The sequence below is a fragment of the Schistocerca serialis genome, chromosome 5, assembly GCF_023864345.2.
Source record: "Schistocerca serialis cubense isolate TAMUIC-IGC-003099 chromosome 5, iqSchSeri2.2, whole genome shotgun sequence".
NCBI lineage: Eukaryota > Metazoa > Arthropoda > Insecta > Orthoptera > Acrididae > Schistocerca > Schistocerca serialis.
In genome coordinates, this window is record NC_064642.1 from 448,233,438 (window position 1) to 448,254,321 (window position 20,884).

General features: G+C 45.3%; 1 protein-coding gene across 1 annotated transcript in view; it reads right to left on the reverse strand.

Annotated features, from left to right (window-relative positions):
• LOC126480783 (protein jagged-1b) overlaps positions 1-20,884 on the reverse strand; it is a 580,451-nt gene that overhangs the window by 24,513 nt on the left and 535,054 nt on the right. Inside the window, exon 7 of the mRNA XM_050104094.1 lies at positions 843-1,079. Coding sequence (XP_049960051.1) covers positions 843-1,079 — 237 coding nt within the window. The remainder of the gene's footprint in view (positions 1-842; positions 1,080-20,884) is intronic.

Genomic DNA, 20,884 nt, shown 5'->3' on the forward strand with positions numbered 1-20,884 from the left:
GAGCACGTCTGTGTAGCAGCGAAAGGGTTAATGCGGCCGTGGTGGCTTTACTTCATAAACTGCGCGCTGCCCCATAAACGTAAGTTTGCTTGGCCCGTGCAACTGGCAACGCAGCAATCTCCCGTATCTGGACGGGCATGCACGTACCGCCAAGATAAAAGAATTGAACTATAGTAAAGCTCTTCAGATTGGTGACTGCTTGCTTTAGTAGAAACTAACGGTCCTCTCTTGCTTCGCACGGGTAGCACCATGTATGTATGGCTGGACGACTTGTTTCGCGTACAGACTAATTAGTTTAAGAGCCGCTGCATGCTACGATTAAAATTCAGAGGACAACGTTAGCTAACTGAATATCGACATTGTCATATAACGCAAAACGGCTTAAGCAGCGCGTACCAGGAAAGTTCTTAGGAGGCATGAATGTTATCCGTTCCATAGTTAATTGGTGCCTGGTGTGACTTCTCATGACAATGATGGGAGTCGCGAGCTACCGCACTGCCTGATTGCAGTGCCAGTTCAGCAGGAGCTACATTTTCTATGTGACCTTTTCTCGAATTTCCTTCACACTCCTTAAATATTTACACTTACCTAGAAATCTATTCTTATTAGCTTAATGCCTGATACATGCTGCATCGCAGGTCGCAGGTCGCAAAGACATGCCGGTAGCGATAGCTCGCACCGTCGTGCCGCTGCAGACGGGAGGCCTTACACCCATCTGCTTTGCCCACATTTAGGGGACTGATCACCTCAGATGTTAAGTCCCATAGTGCTCAGAGCCATTTGAACCATTTGACTCGTTGGTATTGTTGTAGGAAGAAGCTAAGTAGGAAGCTGGTACTCACTGACGAGGCAGGTGGGTCCCGTCCAGCCGGGCGCGCACGTGCAGTTGACTTGACCACTGGCACTCTCCTGGCACGTTCCGCCGTTGGCGCAGGGCTCGGTGGCGCACGGGTTGTCCACGACTTCACAGTTGAGGCCGGAGAAGCCCTCGGGGCAAGTGCAGCGGTACTGGTCCGGCGCCGTGTTCTCGCAGGTGCCTCCGTTCTGGCATGGATCCAGCGTCCCGCAAGTGTTCAGGTCTGAAACGGGAGAAGCGGCAGCATTTCAGTGGTGAGATCATCTCAGTTTCCATGTCGTAGATGGCGTCATTGACTGGTCGGAGCCAAAGGTCCGCTGTCGACGGGACAACGAACACACAGGAGAGGAGAGGTACATGTTTTGAGGGGTGGTAATATTAGTGATTCTGAGCAAAAAAGTCACATGGACATATGTCCTGTTCTTAACAGTTTCCGAGGAAACTAATGAAAACAGTGGGATAAGGGGCAAATGCAGGTGATAGTAAATGAAATATTGTGATCTTATGTTTTGTTTAATTATGTACATTTTCTCCCAAAAGGTGTTCAAAAAGTTCACCGTCAACTGCATCGCATTTTGTAGCTCTCGAAGATAGCTGCTATGTTGCTGATCTGAGCTGTTTCTCACGATCCTTTATTTGAGCACAAGCATGTAAAATACGAGCGAGAAGTTCTTCCTCCGCGTCCATTCCGCGCTTGCAGACTTCGCTCTTACGCCATTCTTTCAACAGTACGGGTAATTTAATGCAGTAAGATCGGGCGACTTCGGTGACCAAGAAAGGACTCCACGACCGTGATTTACAGACAGCTGTATTTCGGGCACTGTTAAGATAAGGACATTCATTCGAAGTTTTTTTTTTTTTTTAGAATCATCAGTTTTACCACTCTCAAAAGCATGATCACTCTTTATGTACAACAATAGGAAAAATGTCGACACCAATATTAATTTATCTATTTTACTGGTTGTTAAGCTTCGTTACTGTGGATTACATTACTTTAAGAAATACAGCAACCAGCTAATTTTTGCGTATTTTTATATATACCAAGTTGCGCTTCGAGCTTCCGCCCATCTTAAGTTGGTGTAATACGTATTTAAATCTTCAATTAGCAGCCGGCCGGGGTTCTAGACGCTACAGTCTGGAACCGCGAGACTGCTACGGTCGCAGGTTCGAATCCTGCCTCGGGCATGGATGTGTGTGATGTCCTTAGGTTAGATGGTTTAAGTAATTCTAAGTTCTAGGGGACTGATGACCTCAGCAGTTAAGTCCCATAGTTCTCAGAGCCATGTGAACCATTTTTTTTTCAATTAGCACGCCGTTAAAAACATCGACTGCAATGTGGATGCTGCAGCAGTCCTGTGGAAAATAACAATTTCATCTACTACACTTCAGGAGTTGTTATATTAAATAACATTTAGAATAAGTATGTATACAGCTCGCGAAGTGCAGGAGATAAGCAAGATTGTTTTTTTGCGCAGTACTGCTGTAAATATACATTATTTTCGTCTGTCTTCTCGCAAAGTACATTATCCTGGCTACCATTCATTTACTGGAGAAGCAGCACTTCTTGAAACATATGTTTTGGAAGCATCTGTATTACATGTAGATGAATAACTGCGAATTTGAAATTTGCATCATAACTGCGCCGAATTCTGAAGTTTGTTGATGGTTCTCCTTCGACGTTATCATTCGAAGGTGAAGACTAAATTTTACTCTTTAGTTAGAGAAAAATATACCTCTCTTATAATGCAAAATAGCGACGGTGTAAGCACGATAATAAAATATTATTGCCCCGTTTCGAGGCAAGGAATGAGCACAACTGCTGAAGTTCCTATGATGCGTAAATATATCGGTAATAGGAGTGCGTAGTTTTTTTCACCCTGAATGGCTACGTATTCTCTTTCTAGAAAATTCCTCTGACTGAGTAAGTAACTTGAAGAATTAATATTCTAGTTGCCGAAAACTGATCCTAAGACTACAAGGCCTATTCAGGAAACTGGGATTCAAAGCAACAGCTCAGTTCATGGAGTTAGTACTATGAGGGTGAACCAAAAAGTAATAATGAACATATAATAGAGGATTTGGTGCATATCATGGCCTGAAATGTTCTCTACACAACACTGCCAATGAACATAGTCACCAAACATTTGTAAACATTTGCACCGTCGTTGAACCCAGGCTCGAAAACCAATTCGAAAAAAAATCAGAGTTTTGCTTTTTGATCCATGATTTTAAAGCTAGTTTGATCTCATACATCAAGGTAATGTATGGTGAAGCTGTAATGGACATCCGTGATGTGCGGCGTTTAGTGAAAGAGTTTGGTAATGAAGAAGCAGACATTGTAGATAAAACTGCAGCTGTCGGCCTACGACACCTGTTACAGATACCAATCGAGGATGCGCTGGTGACGTAATTCGAGGAGACAGACGCGATGGAGTTTACAGTCAACAGCTTTAAAATCATTTTGCGAAAAAAATGGGTCAAGAAGCAAAATCTGGAATTTTTCCAAGCTGGGTTTGATGCCAGGATACAACGCTGGCGTACATGTGTACAACTGCATTGCATGTGGAATGGTGGCTCTGTGTAGAGGACAGTTTAGGGTACGATCTGTACTAATTCCCTGTTATGTGTTCATTATTAAATTTTGTAGCCTACGATACGGAAGGCATTACTTTTTGATCCACTCTCGTAAGAATGGTAATGTCTGGAAAATGTTAAGCACGGGGCTTAAAAACGGAGTGAAGAACGTGGGAGCAGAGTGCGGAAGCCGCAGCTTGCTCTCCGGCGCGCGCTGGGTCCGCCTCGGGAACGGCGAGCGCCGCCGACCTCGCACTGGCTCCAACACCGATTTTGTTTTGTTTCCGTCGCCGCCAGGGCTCGCCCAGAAGGAGCCGGACGCGCGCCGCTGCTCCCCACCTCCCCGGCCCAACCTTACCGGCACAGCGGGGTTACCCGGAGCAAGGGTAAAGGGGCAGGGAAGTTTTCTCTCGAAATAATGATCCTCCAGTTAATAATCGTGCGCGCGTTCGTGGCTCGAATTAGCTGTGGATTTGTGGCGGACCCGAGCATCACGCGAGGGAGAGAGAGAGAGAGAGAGAGAGAGAGAGAGAGGTTGCTGCTGCTACAGGCCACTATGGTCCCAAATTACTCGTGCCGCACTCGCGAACGTGGCCAAATTTGGGCGGCGACTGCGGCACGCTGGTCACGGGACACGCAGCCCAAGAGAGAATGCTAAGATCGCACGCGCTCGCGGCTGGCTAATCACAGCGGCGCCCTCCCGCTGTTGTTGCTGTTGCGATGGCGTCCCTAGCTATTCCCAATCGAAAATGGCCATCCGTCGAGCGGCAAAAACAGAAGCCGTATTCATCGCCGGGCGAGGGCAGACAAGGGGTTTTGCGGTATACACAACCGCCATCACGTGCAATTGGAAGCAATTTCGTGCAACGAATATCATCCTGGCATAATTCGATTGCTCGGTCTGTCGATCGCGGTGCTGGCCGGCTCGCCCTCGTGGATTCTCGCCGCGCGGGGTCGGGTCAAGAAAAGTGGGAAAAAAGGAGTTCCACTAGGGACTAGGAGGAGGAGGAGGAGGAGGGGCGAACCTGAATTACGCCAGCTGAGTGCATCTCGGTGCTCCCGCGATCTGCAGAGAGTTCGATTACGATGTGCAGAACACGTCGTTTCTGCGTTAGCGAAACTCGTGCTCCGGCTACCGGAAGGCTTAATCACGCGAGGCGGCCATCGGCGGCCGGATCGCTCTGCGAGCCGGTAGCGCTTAGCCAACTCCGCCGACGCGGAGATTAGCACGTAAGGGAGGGGTGCCGTGAGAGAGGGAGGGACTGGTTGCGCTGTTAATACGGGAGCAAGACGGGCTGCCGGGTCGTAAATGGGGCCCCTCACATCGTATTAGCAAAGCGTTTATTGCGCTGCAAAACGGTCGGCTGCGCTGCGGTCGGAACAACAAGTGCCGACATTGTTCAGCCGCCGTTTAAGAGCCAATACGGCCCGAGATTTAACAGCAATAAATGCAAACACTGTTATTAAACCAGTTAGAATTATACGAGAGTGCTTGTTCTTGCACGCAGCTGTCGTCTGCTCGGAGCGTTGAAGACGTATCGCTCTCTAATACCCGCCTCCGGCTTGTGTGCTCGGAAAAAAAAAAAAAATGTGAAGCCGCGTAGCTCGCAGCGAACTTCTTTATCCTTCTGCTGACAGCAAAACGTTTGCGCACCTTCATACTGAGCAAATGCACATACTACGAACGCCGTCCGTGATGTCCCACACCATTTGTCTCCGTAGTTGCGTGGTGGCATTCTTGCGAGAAGCATTGGTATTTATGACAAAGGTCTTCCATTTGATGGTCAGCTAGCAAAGAATTTTTCTGGCGTCTGAACATCTCTCAGTGTCTCTATAAATCGGTGTTTTGTGCTTTGCTGCTCGGCCAAGAAAACTGAATTGCCGGGAAAGTATAATCAGAAATGTATGAGATTTATGCCACTCTTAGCTGATGGCGAATGCATCTCTGCCAACGAACAAGTGTTTTGTGACGCTACCACGAGCTGGAGTGATAGCTTATTTAGTTCAGATCTTCAGATCAGATAGATTGGCTATGTACGGCGTGTTTAGAGAAGAGTAATCCCATTTCAAAAGACTCTATTTTCCACGTGAAAAAAAGATAGAAATTTACTTGTAGGATACAACATTTTTATATTCAAAAGAACCACAAAGTTTTACAATTACAGGTTACATCTTTCACATGCACGGTCTTCAAGGCAAGCAGTGTGGTTAAATAGATAGTGTTTCTGTCTGTAGAGTTGTTACTTCTTCTACATGATCGACGTTTCGGTCCCTCTGATTGGATACTCTTTCGCGTTTATGGTGTTAAACTAACCATGAACACCAGAAGATCAGAGGGGCCGACACGTCATAGTATAGAAGAAATTTTAGTGTAACATGACCCAGCCTAACATCCGAGAAGATTCACTCTGTAATGTGACTGCACCTTGTAGACATATAGCTAGAAATATCCGCAAATGGATGGAAACGCTCTACTTCAATTCGTCTCCGATTCGCAGTACCTCAACCCAGGTGAAAATTTGTGAGACCGTGTCAGTCACTGTGTTTGCAGTGAGAATCCTCCGTCACGCATCTTTTCGTCCCCTGCCGGAATCTTCGCAAATAGCATGCTAATCGCGCACTCCGGGATGACATTCAGGGCAACATGTGAGCTAGCGATATCGTCCGTAGTCCCACACTTACCACGAAAAAAACCCTGTCCTAAAACCACCTCCTCCGTGCTTCACTGTTGGCACTACACATGATGGCAGGTCGTGTTCTCTAGGCATTCGCCGAACCTAAACCCTTCAGCTGGATTGCCGCGGGGTATAGTATGGTACGTCACTCTAAATCACTCGTTTCCAGTCGTTCACTGTCAAATGGCGTCGTTGTTCAAACCACCTCAAGCGCCGTCTAACTTTAACTACAGAAATGTGTGACTATTGAGGAGATGATCGACCACTGTAGAGCTGATCGACCACTGCTTCCCATTCTATTTAACTCCCCGCCCACAGTCATTATGCTAATTGAACTGATGGTAGCACTTCCGTACTCACGAGTGATTCTTTTCGCTGATTACATGAGAGTTTTTAGAACCAGCCATCGTAAAGCTCGACGGTCCCCGTCCGTCAGTACATGATGTCTGCCTGATCTTGGTTTAGTTGGCGCTGTTGCTTTGCGTTTCAGTTTCACTATCACGTCACCGACAGTTTACTTGGGAATCTTTAGAAGGTTGGTATGTCCCTGATGGATTTATTTCTCAGGTGACATCCAATTACCAATCCACGTTCGAAGTCACTGGGCTTTTCTTTTTTGCTGGCCAATCCGCATCTTGTGCAATATAGTGGTGGATTCCTCATTACGTCGGGGTATCTGCATACTTGTGCTAAGGTAATATATGTGTCCATCCCAGCTAAAGATGAATTTAACTCTGTTCGGTGCAGTGGTGTCTGCAGGGCAGCGCTGCACCACGTAGAGGTGTAAGTCGGGCACGTAGCGGCTGGCGACTGTGGGAAAGAAGCGCAGACCAGAGGCGAGTGAGTGGCGCCCTTGGCAGAAAGGCCAGAGCGGTCTGGGCGCGGCGGTCAGGAGCAGCGGGTGCCCTGCGCCGCTGCGGTTTACCGCACGGGCGCCTGACGCCCGCCAGCTACCGTTCGGACGATCGCCACGCCGAAAAATTTGCCGCTCACCTGGTCGCTGCCCTCTAGTGGCGCTCAGCTAAAGGTCTCCCACAAGCTCGCATGGGCACTCTCGTAGGCCGCTGGTTCCCGTTCTCGGTGGTACAAGTTATAGCTGGCGATGGTCCAGGATAAATTCCTAACATACCTGTAATAGAACATATCCAGGTACGTCATATTGCCTGTAAAAGTATTGTTTCGGCCACTGTTGCAAGTGGCCTTCATATATGTAATGTATTTGGTACTGGACAAGTGCCGGTTTCAACTCTTATGTATGGTAATTTCATCCTGCTCGTAGCGTCAGTTTATCAGGAACCTGTTCCTGATGGAGGGCTGGCTACAGAGTTGCTAGGCTCTCTACGCGACTCATTGACTCTGGAAGAACTACACTGATTAGCCACAGCATTATGACTCTACCCGCTCCGCCCCCCCCCCCCCCCCCAGGCGATAGCAGCGTCACCTGGTGAGGAATGATTGTCAGTGAGAAACACGCACGGTTCATGTAAGATCAGTGAGCGTGCTGTCCGTGTCTAGAGTGAGGAAGGCGTGCGATCTATCTGAGTTCTGAGTTTGACCGAGGACTACTTGTATGGCCCTGACGCTCGGCACGAGCACGGAAACTGCACGACGTGTCGGGTGTTCGAGGAGTGCTGTGGTGAGTTTCTTCAACAGGTGGCGACACCATGATGAAACCACGTCCAGAAATCGTGAGGTTGGGCGGCGACCCCGAACAACACTAAACACAATTCACGAAAATTTATCGGAGTGACGCAAGACACGCAGAAACCTCTCGACATGCCGGATGTCGTCTAAAACGCTGCCGCCATGTACCTTCATGTGGACAGAGTAATCGTCGTACAGTGAATGATTCTTATACAATGCCAGGTTGAGATTCATTGGGAGAGTCCTTAGAAAATGTAGTCCATCAACAAAGGAGGTGGCTTACAAAACACTCGTTCGACCTATACTTGAGTATTGCTCATCAGTGTGGGATCCGTACCAGGTGAGGTTGACAGAGGAGATAGAGAAGATCCGACGAAGAGCGGCGCGTTTCGTCACAGGGTTATTTGGTGAACGTGATAGCGTTACGGAGATGTTTAACAAACTCAAGTGGCAGACTCTGCAAGAGAGGCGCTCTGCATCGCGGTGTAGCTTGCTGTCCAGGTTGCGAGAGGGTGCGTTTCTGGTTGAGGTATCGAATACATTGCTTCCTCCTACTTATGCCTCCCGAGGAGATCACGAATGTAAAATTAAGAGAGATTCGAGCGCGCACGTAGACTTTCCAGCAGTCGTTCTTCCCGCGAACCATACGCAACTGGAACAGGAAATGAAGGTAATGACAGTGGCGCGGAAAGTGCCCTCCGCCACACACCGTTGGGTGGCTTGCGGAGTATAAATGTAGATGTAGATGTAGATGTAGAATTCAAGAGCTATAGGCCCGTGCAGAGTCTGTCTAGATGTACCAGGGTCGAAGGACCTTCTTTAAACGAACAAACAGATGAAAATGATCAGCCATTAGAGCTTCGTATTCTTTGTGGAGTCGAAAAGAAATGAAAACCGCCATATAGCAAGACTGTACTGCATCCCGACGCAGACGATTATATTGCTCAGAGGGCTACTCAAACAAAGTGAAAAAAGTATATTGGGCATTATTAGAAGAGTCAGGCAAACAAATAAATGATTCAGGAAATAGTCTAGAATGGAAGACACAATTACGAATGTCATGAAAATGAAATTCTGGTGGGCGGGAGCTGTAATCCAATTAATGGATGATAAGTGAACCCTCGAAGTTCTTTGCTGCGTGCTAAAAGATGACGCAAGGCCGTGACGACGTTGAAATGGAAGGTGGATAGAGGTTGTCAGAAATAATCCAAGTGCAGCACAGATGCATATACGGAAAAAGTCTTCAGGAGACGTTAAGGCAGCACTGAATGTCAAACGACTCATGATGATAAAATTGTAATGGATTGGCTGCTTACCAGATATGCTATGACTTTTTCGAGTATAGTACTGAAGTCTAGGGATTAAATATACATTTTTTATCTGATGTCTGTAAAAATAAGTCTGTCTGTTGATAAGGGACTTGTCGTTATTGCCACTGCTTCCTGAAGCGACAACGTTTCAATGGAAAGTGGATTTTTGGTAAATCTCTGGCATGACCAGCGTTGATTGAAATAATGAAGACAGTTCGCGTGTTGCTTTGTGAATAAGTCAGTATTCTCGTCGCTCATGCATCAGCGTCAGGTAGTCCGAGCCACCAGAGCAGTAGTGTGCTTAATGTAGTCGACCATCACAACAGTCCGATCTCTGAAGCTCCGCAGGTGACACTTTAATTGCCAGTTTTCCCCCGCAATGGAGACTAGTCGCTTCAGATCGTAACCAATTATTAAGGCAGCTTGCTTCTAACTTGAAGCAACGTTCATTGCACGTCACGCTTCTTGGTCAACAGCTCGAAGTGGTCCCCAGATGTTATCCGAAAATATTGACACTTCCCCACAGACGCGCACATAGAAATGATCAGGTCTAATCTGAGAGCGTAATTACGCCGGGCTTCGCGTGTTTCAGTTCTTGGCTTGCTGGCAACCTTCGATGGCGGAGCTGTCAAACTTTAACTGGAGGATCATACTTGTCTCGCCGAGACGACGCAGAATACCTCCCTTACTGCCTCCTGCACGGTAATTTTCTGCCCTGGTATCGCTAGGCAAAGGGGGCGTTAATTCTGTATTGACTATCAAATAATGGAGAAAGAAATTACAGCAGCAAATTAGGGAGGATCACAGCAAACGGAGTGGCTGTGTTCCACCCGTCATCTTTCCATTTATCTGCGACTGTAGCGGGCAGAGACCGGAACGGAGGAGAAAATTGTCGTGTCCTAATAGACTGCTATTAGTGTTAGTACGCAAGGAGGAAAATATGTCAACTGGTCACTTCAATGTCAAAATAAAAAAATAAGAACGCGTCGCGCTCCGAGAAAGCAGATGGAAGAAACAACGTTCATGTTAACTGTGGCAAATCCATTGCAATCGAATGGAATTTAGTGATGAGACGCAGAGTTGCAGGTATTTTATCACGTCTACAATTACCTAGAGTACATTTGACAAAGTGGCTTTGGGTTTATTTGCGTATCTTTTTACTTTTGCACTTTCACAGACGGAAATATTACTCCCTGATACTGAGAACGGAGTAGTATTACTTGATATGGAGCATGACCAATACCATCACTAAACTCCAGATTTGTAAATTTCACAGGCAGATAAATACTTTCTCTACCCAACATACCGTTACCAGCGTAAGGAAGTGCCCACGATAGCATCCAGAAGGGGCACCACCCGTTATCATCAATATTTTTCTACGTTGATGGCGGTATATTGTCCACAGGAAACAAGATTGGTCTCCAAGTTCAAATTTGCCTCAAGGTAATGAAGAACGGCTTCTTGGCAACTTATCCGTAAAATACAATCGAGTACGTGAAAATTAACATAAGCACAAGTATTTTCAGAAAAAGGTGCAGTTCATACTGTAGGTGATGTAGCACTTCAGGCCGGAAATATGCTGAAATCGTAATTCTGCTGCTAAGAAGAGAAGGTGATTCGACACTTCCTTGTCGGTCGTTAGAGACAGAAACTACACATGATTACCTTATTTAGTACAAAATCTGATTCATAGTGATACCTTGCGACACACAAAACGCAATTTTAAAGACACGTAACACTTAGCATAAAGAAACTGGATGTTCTCTGGACTGTATAATCACAAACAAGAAACAACTTACAGACAGCGGGGCGCACTCTAAGGACGAACTAGTCGCAAAACCATGAAAGGTGCGAAATGTGTGTGCTATTACGCACCGAGTACTGGAGATGACCACAAGGCGACATAGGTAACCGTAAACGTCGCGGTTCCGTTATTACGCCACTGGTAAGCGACCTACAAAGCTGGCATTAAAGGGATAAGTTATAGTAAAGGAAGAGACAGAAAAAAAACACCGAGAAATGCAACACCTCATGTCACTCACCCAGTGAAATGTCTGCTTAATGCAAGCTTTCATGAACGTGTTATCTCCAAAAGTTTTCCAGATACATGGCCTGCAGGATCACCTGACCTGAATCCATGTGATTTTTGGCTCTGGGGATACCGTAAAAGAACGTCTTTACGAGGGACACGCTCGGTCTCTACCTGACCTGAAGGACAGTATACAGGAACAGTTTCTCAGGTTCCACCGGAACTGCTGCGAGCATCTGTTGATCACGTCGTTTGACGGATGCAGCATCTCGTCGGCGTCTCCGGTGCCCATACTGAACAAACTGTGTAAGCGACGGTTAACAATAAAATCAGCTATAAGTCTTTCTCATTTGTTTGGTCCTTTCCGCTCATGGCCCGTTCCTAATTAATTACATGTAGAAACATTTTTATACGTCTTTTTTGCATTCACAGCGCCAGATTTGCACACTGTGGCCAAAATTGTAACTAATTTTCTTCCAGCGTAAATCAGTTCCATATTAACTCCTTAGAATATCTACCGAGTTTCGCTGCTATGCAATGATTACAGCCCACACTGGACCTCTGTGTGTGGGCGCACCTGAACTGCAAGTATACTCAGTGGCACATGTGGATACTGCTCGCAAACAGTGTCAAAGGCGTAAAAAATCAAAAGACCATATCGCTGAAGTTTTTACTGCATATAGCAGCGAAAATGTAGTAAGCCATAAACTTTTCTCCTTTCGTCATTTTGTGAAAAGTGTCAGCTAGAAAAAGTTTCGTAAAGGTTTGAAATTATGTGTAAAGTTTGATGGAAGTCGCTAAGTGTCCTCATTCTCAAATACTGGATGAATAAAGTTGGGGCATTTGCGCGCCGTCAGTTACACTACGGCTAGACGAACATTCAGTTTCTAACAGTAATACTTTTCTCATTGTGTGACTTTTAACTCAAGGGTACACCTCTTAAGGAGTAGATTATAATAGCAACTTGATTTTTTTAATTCCAACAATAATTACGCGAAATAATGAAAATAAAATTTTTATTGACAATGAAAATCGTTAGATAGACAACCTGCAATTCGTACTGGCTTCCAGGATGGTCCCTTAGTAATATGCCGTAATGAACACGACAGTGCACTTACAGGAGCTTGGACTTTCACGAAGGTAAACCTACATCGCCGCCTTGTCGGGGCATCATCAGCGATTGGGAGAGGTAGGCAGGGCCGTGAGTGTACTCACCACTACACACCGTATGGTAGCTTGCAGACTAAAATTTAATGGCAGGGATATAGCGCCGCACACGAGCACATACCCAGTGCTTTACTGAAGTGGCTATGCGAGCTGGACGACATGGAGCTCCCCAGATGTCGGCAACAGTATCGCTCCACGCCGTGCAGACTGCCTTCCGGGACGTTAGTCAGGAGTTAATAGAGACGTAATACGATTGCGGTGAAATGGTGCGTCGCCGCTGTGCGAAGAGGCCGCGACAATCAGAGCGCCTATTGTGCGGCGAGTTTTTTAAGCGCCAGGGGGCTGTGCGGTATCGCCCCGTGGGAGCAACAGATGGGCCACTCGAAGCGCGCGATGCGACCGGCGCGCCAAAAAAGTGAGCGCATAGGGCCCTGCGGCGCTTTGTGGCGTTGTAATCCTGCGGCGGCTACCGCAACATTGCCCCGGGCTGGCCATTATCCGCTTTCCCTCCGCCACGAACAGCTCGCCAGCCGAGCACGCGGTGATCCGACAACAGCCGTTCTTATTGTTGGCCGATACTGCCTCATGTCGCGGGAGACGTCATCGTCGGCCCCGCGCGTTTTTGTCAGCCTTCTGTCACTCTTTTATTGCTTTTTGTTATTTATCACTTTCAGATGGCTCCGAAATTAGAGGAGGAGGAGAAGGATATTAATGTTTAACGTCCCGTCCACAACGAGGTCATTAGAGACGGAGCACAAGCTCGGATTACGGAAGGATGGGGAAGGAAAGGAGCTGTGCCCTTTCGAAGGAAGCATCCCAGCATTTGCATTAAGCGACTTAGGGAAATCAAGGAAAACCTGAATCAGGATGACAGGACGCGGATTTGAACCGTCGCCCTCCCGAATGCGGGTCCAGTGTGTTAACCATTGCGCTATCTCGCTCTGTGGCTCCGGAAACTCGTCACAGCCATTCGGATATAAGCTACTGGGATACGGAAAGGAAAGTATATTGCTCAAGTGATAGACGACACCACGAGTCCAATACGAGGCGTATTCAGAAAGTAAGGTCTGATCGGTCGCGAAATGGAGACCAAATTGAAAATCCGATAAAACTTTGCATAGGTGTGTTGGACAGTGCCCGTTGATCGCGTCACGTCTGTCATTTCAGTTCTGAGCGCACTGTGAGCCCGTAAAGTTGCCTAGAAGACAGTGCCTCCCGCCAAGTATGAGTGCCCGTGAGAGTTTTCGCCTGATATGATGCAGCTCACATAACATAACTGACATGCATTTCCTTCTCCATGACAGTTTTCAATGGTAAATGTTTGAGCGCCCTCTGTGCAGCCCAAACTTTTCTCCCTCTGATTCTCCTCTCTGCTGACAAGAACCGCTGGCTATGAAGTCAACGTTTTGGCGCAGACAACGAACTGCAGATCAGCGCAGAGAATCGGCGAAAAGTGCAGGCGGCTACCTTCTAAGACGAGGGTATTGGAAAGTTGTCACGACGCTGCGACAGATGTCTCAGACGGAGCGGAGACTATGTAGAAACGTTGCTTGAAAGTGTGGCTAACTATTGCAAATAAAACACTTTTGATTTTTAGGTTGGTTTCCATTTCGCGACCACCGGACCTTACTTTCGGAATAAGCCTCGTATTTAGACAAAAAGCAATCGCCCAGAACGTAAAAACTAATTATATTATATAACTAGCCGTGGTCCACACATTTTCGAACTGATGCCCATACGCAAGCAGTGCTGGTTGAATGTTTACTATTTTTGCTCAATTTTATTACTAGCTGAGGAACCTGGCATAGCCTGGGTACTCATTTTGCAATTTTCTATTTAGAAACGAAACCTTGTACGTACTCCTGCAGGTGACTCGGTGTGAGATGGTCCCGCACAGTTTCTGTATGCTGGACGCATGCCTACATGTCTACAACGTGATTTTGTAAACAGCTGTATGAGAACACCTGTTCGTAGCTTTATAGACGCATATTGTTTTCACCTACAGCTGTTGGCGCTTCCCAGTTGAAAGCTGTCAAAAGCGATGCCAGGTGTCAAGGACTTCCTGTAGGACTGCCTTAGTAGTAAAGAATTAATGTATTAAAACTTCATGCATTATCCAGCAATTTACATGCATCTCAGTGTTTATGACTTCATATCTCCTGATCTATGTGTCACACAATGATATAATTTTGTAGGTACATTCAGCGGTATATGCGGATACTATTTTCAAAATGTGTTGCGCTTAGGGTTAATAAAAAAGAAGTAATAAATTTAAATGTTGTACACGAAGAAGCAGTTTTTCGCGCATCTCATTGTTTATGACGTCATATCTGCTGAACTGTGATACACAGTAAGGGATAGGTGTCCCAAATTTTTTTGTTGATTTCGTATTGGTAATTGACTGACGACGCTATTTCAGCTGTGCTTTCCTTTTTGCATGTGCCTCGGCCTAAACTTTAGCCCTGTAGTTACTGATTCGTTTCTTATATTATTACATCTACATCTACATCTACATCTATACTCCGCGAGCCACCTTACGGTGTGTGGCGGAGGGTACTTATTGTACCACTATTTGATCCCCCCTTCCCTGTTCCATTCACGAATTGTGCGTGGGAAGAACGACTGCTTGTAAGTCTCCGTATTTGCTCTAATTTCTCGGATCTTTTCGTTGTGATCATTACGCGAGATATATGTGGGCGGTAGTAATATGTTGCCCATCTCTTCCCGGAATGTGCTCTCTCGTAATTTCGATAATAAACCTCTCCGTATTGCGTAACGCCTTTCTTGAAGTGTCCGCCACTGGAGCTTGTTCAGCATCTCCGTAACGCTCTCGCGCTGACTAAATGTCCCCATGACGAATCGCGCTGCTTTTCGCTGGATCATGTCTATCTCTTCTATTAATCCAACCTGGTAAGGGTCCCATACTGATGAGCAATACTCAAGAATCGGACGAACAAGCGGTTTGTAAGCTACTTCTTTCGTCGATGAGTCACATTTTCTTAGAATTCTTCCTATGAATCTCAACCTGGCGCCTGCTTTTCCCACTATTTGTTTTATGTGATCATTCCACTTCAGATCGCTCCGGATAGTAACTCCTAAGTATTTTACGGTCTGTACCGCTTCCAATGATTTACCACCTATGGCATAATCGTACTGGAATGGATTTCTGCCCCTATGTATGCGCATTATATTACATTTATCTACGTTTAGGGAAAGCTGCCAGCTGTCGCACCATGCATTAATCCTCTGCAGGTCCTCCTGGAGTACGTACGAGTCTTCTGATGTTGCTACTTTCTTGTAGACAACCGTGTCATCTGCAAATAGCCTCACGGAGCTACCGATGTTGTCAACTAAGTCATTTATGTATATTGTAAACAATAAAGGTCCTATCACGCTTCCCTGCGGTACTCCCGAAATTACCTCTACATCTGCAGATTTTGAACCGTTAAGAATGACATGTTGTGTTCTTTCTTCTAGGAAATCCTGAATCCAATCACAAACCTGGTCCGATATTCCGTAAGCTCGTATTTTTTTCACTAAACGTAAGTGCGGAACAGTATCAAATGCCTTCCTGAAGTCCAGGAATACGGCATCAATCTGCTCGCCAGTGTCTACGGCACTGTGAATTTCTTGGGCAAATAGGGCGAGCTGAGTTTCACATGATCTCTGTTTGCGGAATCCATGTTGGTTATGATGAAGGAGATTTGTATTATCTAAGAACGTCATAATACGAGAACACAAAACATGTTCCATTATTCTACAACAGATTGACGTAAGCGAAATAGGCCTATAATTATTCGCATCTGATTTATGACCCTTCTTGAAAATGGGAACGACCTGCGCTTTCTTCCAGTCGCTAGGTACTTTACGTTCTTCCAGCGATCTACGATAAATTGCTGATAGAAAGGGGGCAAGTTCTTTAGCATAATCACTGTAGAATCTTAAGGGTATCTCGTCTGGTCCGGATGCTTTTCCGCTACTAAGTGATAGCAGTTGTTTTTCAATTCCGATATCGTTTATTTCAATATTTTCCATTTTGGCGTCCGTGCGACGGCTGAAGTCAGGGACCGTGTTACGATTTTCCGCACGCAAAATAGAGTGGCGTGCAAAACTTACAGACTGATGTAACTTTCTTATGATGTGTCAGTTTGGAGTCACATTGCTCGATGAAGCTTGGCCCATACATAGAAAGAACTGCCACTGTACAGTACCAAAGGTAACTGAAAAAAATACTGAACGAGGCGAACAGAAATGTCACTCTTTTCAAAGACAGTACTTACACTAAAGTTATCGAGATTCATGATGGTCCGCTGAACATTACAAATGTTGGGACACGGTTCTTACTATAGTCTGTGAGCACCACGGACGTCAATCCATCTTCTGCAACATACAGCCATGCTGGCCACAAGGTCGGTAAGGAATTCCTATGGCAGCACTTTCCGGTCCTCCACTATCGTGGTTGACAACTGATGTATGGTAGTTGGTCCAGGCGGACGGGATGCAATACGTCCGCCCAACACATCTCATACATGTGCGATGGGTTTTAAGTCGGGCAACGGGCCACATATCGTCTCGTTCTAAGAGCTATTCCATCTGCGCAGATCGTTGCGGTCGTGTATTGTCATCCATAAAAATGAAGTCAAGAGTGGAAGTAAACCCCTGAAAAGCTGCATACAACAAAGGAGTATGGTGTTACAACAACGTTGACGGGTGAATGTAACGTGTACAAAAATTAGGTCAGTACGCGTATGCAATATTATGACTCCCCCACAACAACTGTGCCACTGAAACGATCACGTTCGACAGCCTTCGATGTACCCTCATATGACTAGAGATGTGAAGACGTAATGTATTCAGAAACATTGTCACATCCCCTACTTGCGAATTAATGTCGAGTGCTATCTACTCATGGCTGTAGTATTCAGTACAATATTCAGCTACTTCCTCCGATCGACTGTTCACGACCGGCCACATCTGTAGACTCATTCCAACGACTGCTGCGTTGGCACGTGCTCAGAAACAAGCAATATTAAAACTCATTATCCCAGCTGTCAGACGATGTGTATTTGTTTCGTGTCAATTCAGATGCAGCAGCGATGACCACAAGGTCTCTAAAGACCTCGTCGTCGACTGGCCGTTTCCCCGTTTCAGTATTTCGCTATTCGACTGGTTCGATACATCTAGGCGAGCTAATGGCATTTTATCATTTTCATAGTTTCCCTACATCACTCCCGACAATTCCTTTTCGTGAGCTTAGCTGAGGCAGTGGAGGGTCTGGCTCTGACGACGAAGATGTGGACGGAGTGTTAGTTCGAGTAACAAGGTAAACTAAACAGACTGTGTCTTTGAATCATTTGCTTTGAGCTGCTTCTGCCCTGTGGAGAGAAAGGTCGCGCGCAGTATAGCAGGCGACACGCGCAAGATGCCCGTGCGAGGGTGGCCACCCCTGCGAGCGGGAAGAGGCGGCGGCAGTAATGGCGGTCATCCTTAGTGTCTGCTGGCTGATGGATGGAGGCGTCGCGAGGGCCTAGCCGGCCATCCATCATGCCACCCTGTCGGTGTCGTTCTATGCGGCGATGTGGGCGTACACCCAAATTTTTCGTCGCTACTGACACCCTCCAGACGGCTTTATTCGCGTACACCTGCCGCCGTTTTCTCATTTGCAGCTCACAACAAAACGGTCGCCGTTGACAATTAATAATATACAGGGTGTAAGGGGCATAAGTGCAGATATTTTTATATCAGATACCTCAATATGTACGCACATTAGTGCGTTGATTTTTTTTCTGCTTCTAACAGTCTTCCCACAAATACGACACAAACCTTACAAACTATTATTTTCTGCATGGTCGTACCGCACTACTAAGCGGACATCGCCTGTCAGTATAGAGTAATGGTTTTGCGTCCACCATATTGGGTCAATAAAGGCTTTTTATGTTTAAATCGGGTACGTTTCATCAAATTCAAAGCTTAGGTTTTCTGTACACTTGGAACAACAAAATACCTCGAAAAATACTCGTGTGAAAAAAATGTTCCCGATGAAAAGTTAACGTGTTCATAGGGACATATGTCTGTGCTGAAACAGACCACTTCCTAATTCTCCTCCCCTCCCCATTCTCCATTGGGGGTTAATGTTTTATTTTCCTCTTTTTAGGGGATAATCTGAAACAATTTTTCCATTCGTGGTAGATAGTACTGTTACCCAAGTGACGAGATTCAAGGGACTGACAGAAATCAAGCATCCTTACGGCATGCGGCTGACTGAAATCAACCCCGAAGGGAACGGAAAACTATGTTATGTTGCAAGTAGCTTATTTGCCAGACTTTTAAATGTCTGAATGTAAACTTTCACTGTGAAATTCAATCTGCTGAACGAATGAAATTTTTTAGATAATCTCTATTGAGTATGACAAAAAGTTTATTTCTTATTGAAAATATAATATAGACTCAAATGAGTCTGTTCTCATTTGCAAAAACCAAAAAAAATCAATTCTATTGATTACAGCGCTATCTGCTGTGAATGAAAAAAAGTTGTATTAAACCTTAGGTATTTTTTGGGGTAGAATCACAATCTCCAATAAAAAAAAGTGTTCCCATTTGAAAACGAAATGTTGACCCATGGGGGAGGGGGGGGGGGGGTTAGGGGGTGGCCCGTTTTAGTACAGTTAGCGGGATAATTTTTTTCATACGAAGCATGAATAAAAACACACTGTATACGAAATTAGTGTCTTTTCATTATTCTATAATTAGTAGATTGTCCAGAAGTTGTCTTTAGTTTCCTTTCTCCTGACAGACTTGAAGATGGTCATTATGGGCAGAAATCGATAATCTGACGATCATTTGTTTGTCATAATTGACTGAAATTAAAGAGGGAAATTAGCAAGGGCAAAAATGGCAATGATGAAAGTTCTCCGTCTGGCGTAGATATAGCTCTGATTTACGTATCAATTTGATTTGCAGAACAGTGCTGTTCACAGGGCTTTTCAAAAGGATTGTGCTGTGTATGTTCCATTGAAACTAAAGACGGATATGAGTCCTACTTTTGGTGTAATGGACATTTACACTCAATGTTAACCGCGAAAAACTAAAGAAGTTTAGCCGTTAATCCGTTAGATGAACTGATGGCTAAAAATATCATTGCCACTTAGTGTGATATGTAATTTACTGCTGCAATATACGAGTATGGGGAAGTTACATAAAAAAAAACTGAAGGTGGTGATCTGGTGGTGATATGGAGTCCGCTGAATGTCAGAGAGCAGACTACATCTTAGCATTAATCATCTCTCAATATCTCATTAACAGAAACATCTAAAAATAAGATCAGGCAAAAAGAATATTCAGCGTACGGAAGCTGTATTATGCAGAAGCTTTTTCAAAAGAAACATACGTAATTGCTGTTTGTGTACAGCTAGACGCAGGAAAAAGATACAAGCACGTCATCGGAGAAGTAGGCAATTCGGTTCAGGAAGCAGCACTGATGGGCAACAGTAGAGGAAGTGAGACGTTATAGCCGTTAAATCCTAATAGATCTACACATATTACAACAGATACATTCATAATACGACAAATGTCCTCCTCCCTAGATGAAAGGTCACTGCTGCTGAATGCCATGTTGGGGCCAGGGTTCGATTCCCGTCCGGGTCGGAGCATTTATCCGCTCAGGGATTGAGGTTGTGTTGCCCTTATCATCATTCAGTTATCATCCTCACTCAAATTACAGGGTAAAGACTTACACTAGACGGCTGAATATCCCCAGAAGGCGTCTCCCGGCCAATAATGCCATACAACATTATCAATACGAAAAATGTACAGTTAAATAGAAAAAGAAACAGTGCAATAACTAATTATGGCACCTATGGATAACAACTGATGAATATGAAACAAAAATTTGCTCGAGCGATTATATTAATTTGGTATGATCCTTTTCTTCTTTTTCCATTCGTTTAGTAGGACATCGAAGACGTTATAGTGTTGCGATAGCTGTAGAAACTGTCTAGAAATGTACCGCCGCTTAGAAATACCACGGATAAACAACAGGAAAGATTTTATTTACGAGAATTGTAACTCAACGTTAATAACCGTGGGAATGACTGGAATCAAAACCCATGCGTCAACTAATTTAGTAGTTATTTAGAAATGTGTATGCTCTTAATGGAGAAGAGGCAAATGCTATAGTATCTCTGAACTATAATTATTCCTCGAATATAACTATTTGTATTTAAAGTCAAAACTTTCAGTTATCAAGAGTGTTAATCTGTTAAATAATCAGCTAAACCGTTCGCTACAGTTTCGTTGCTAATAATGAGCTTCCTATGTGTGACAAAAAATCTTAGTTGTCCGGCAAATAGCGTCCAATTAAGACGGAGATAAATTGAGGACGTTAACGCCACAAACGTTACGCAACTCGGTCCTTCGAAAAACGCAGCATCCTCCGCCTAATGGTCCCCTAATAACACGGTCAACCCTGTCACTCTTGCGATGCGATCTGCGGCCCGATCTGAGTGTTAAATACATTGTTGGACACGCAACTAAATACCGCTCCATTAGGTCGTCGGCTCGCACGCTGGCTGCATATTACTTGGGAATTAATGGCGCGTCACTGGCGGGGCAGAGGTGTCAAGAGGATGCA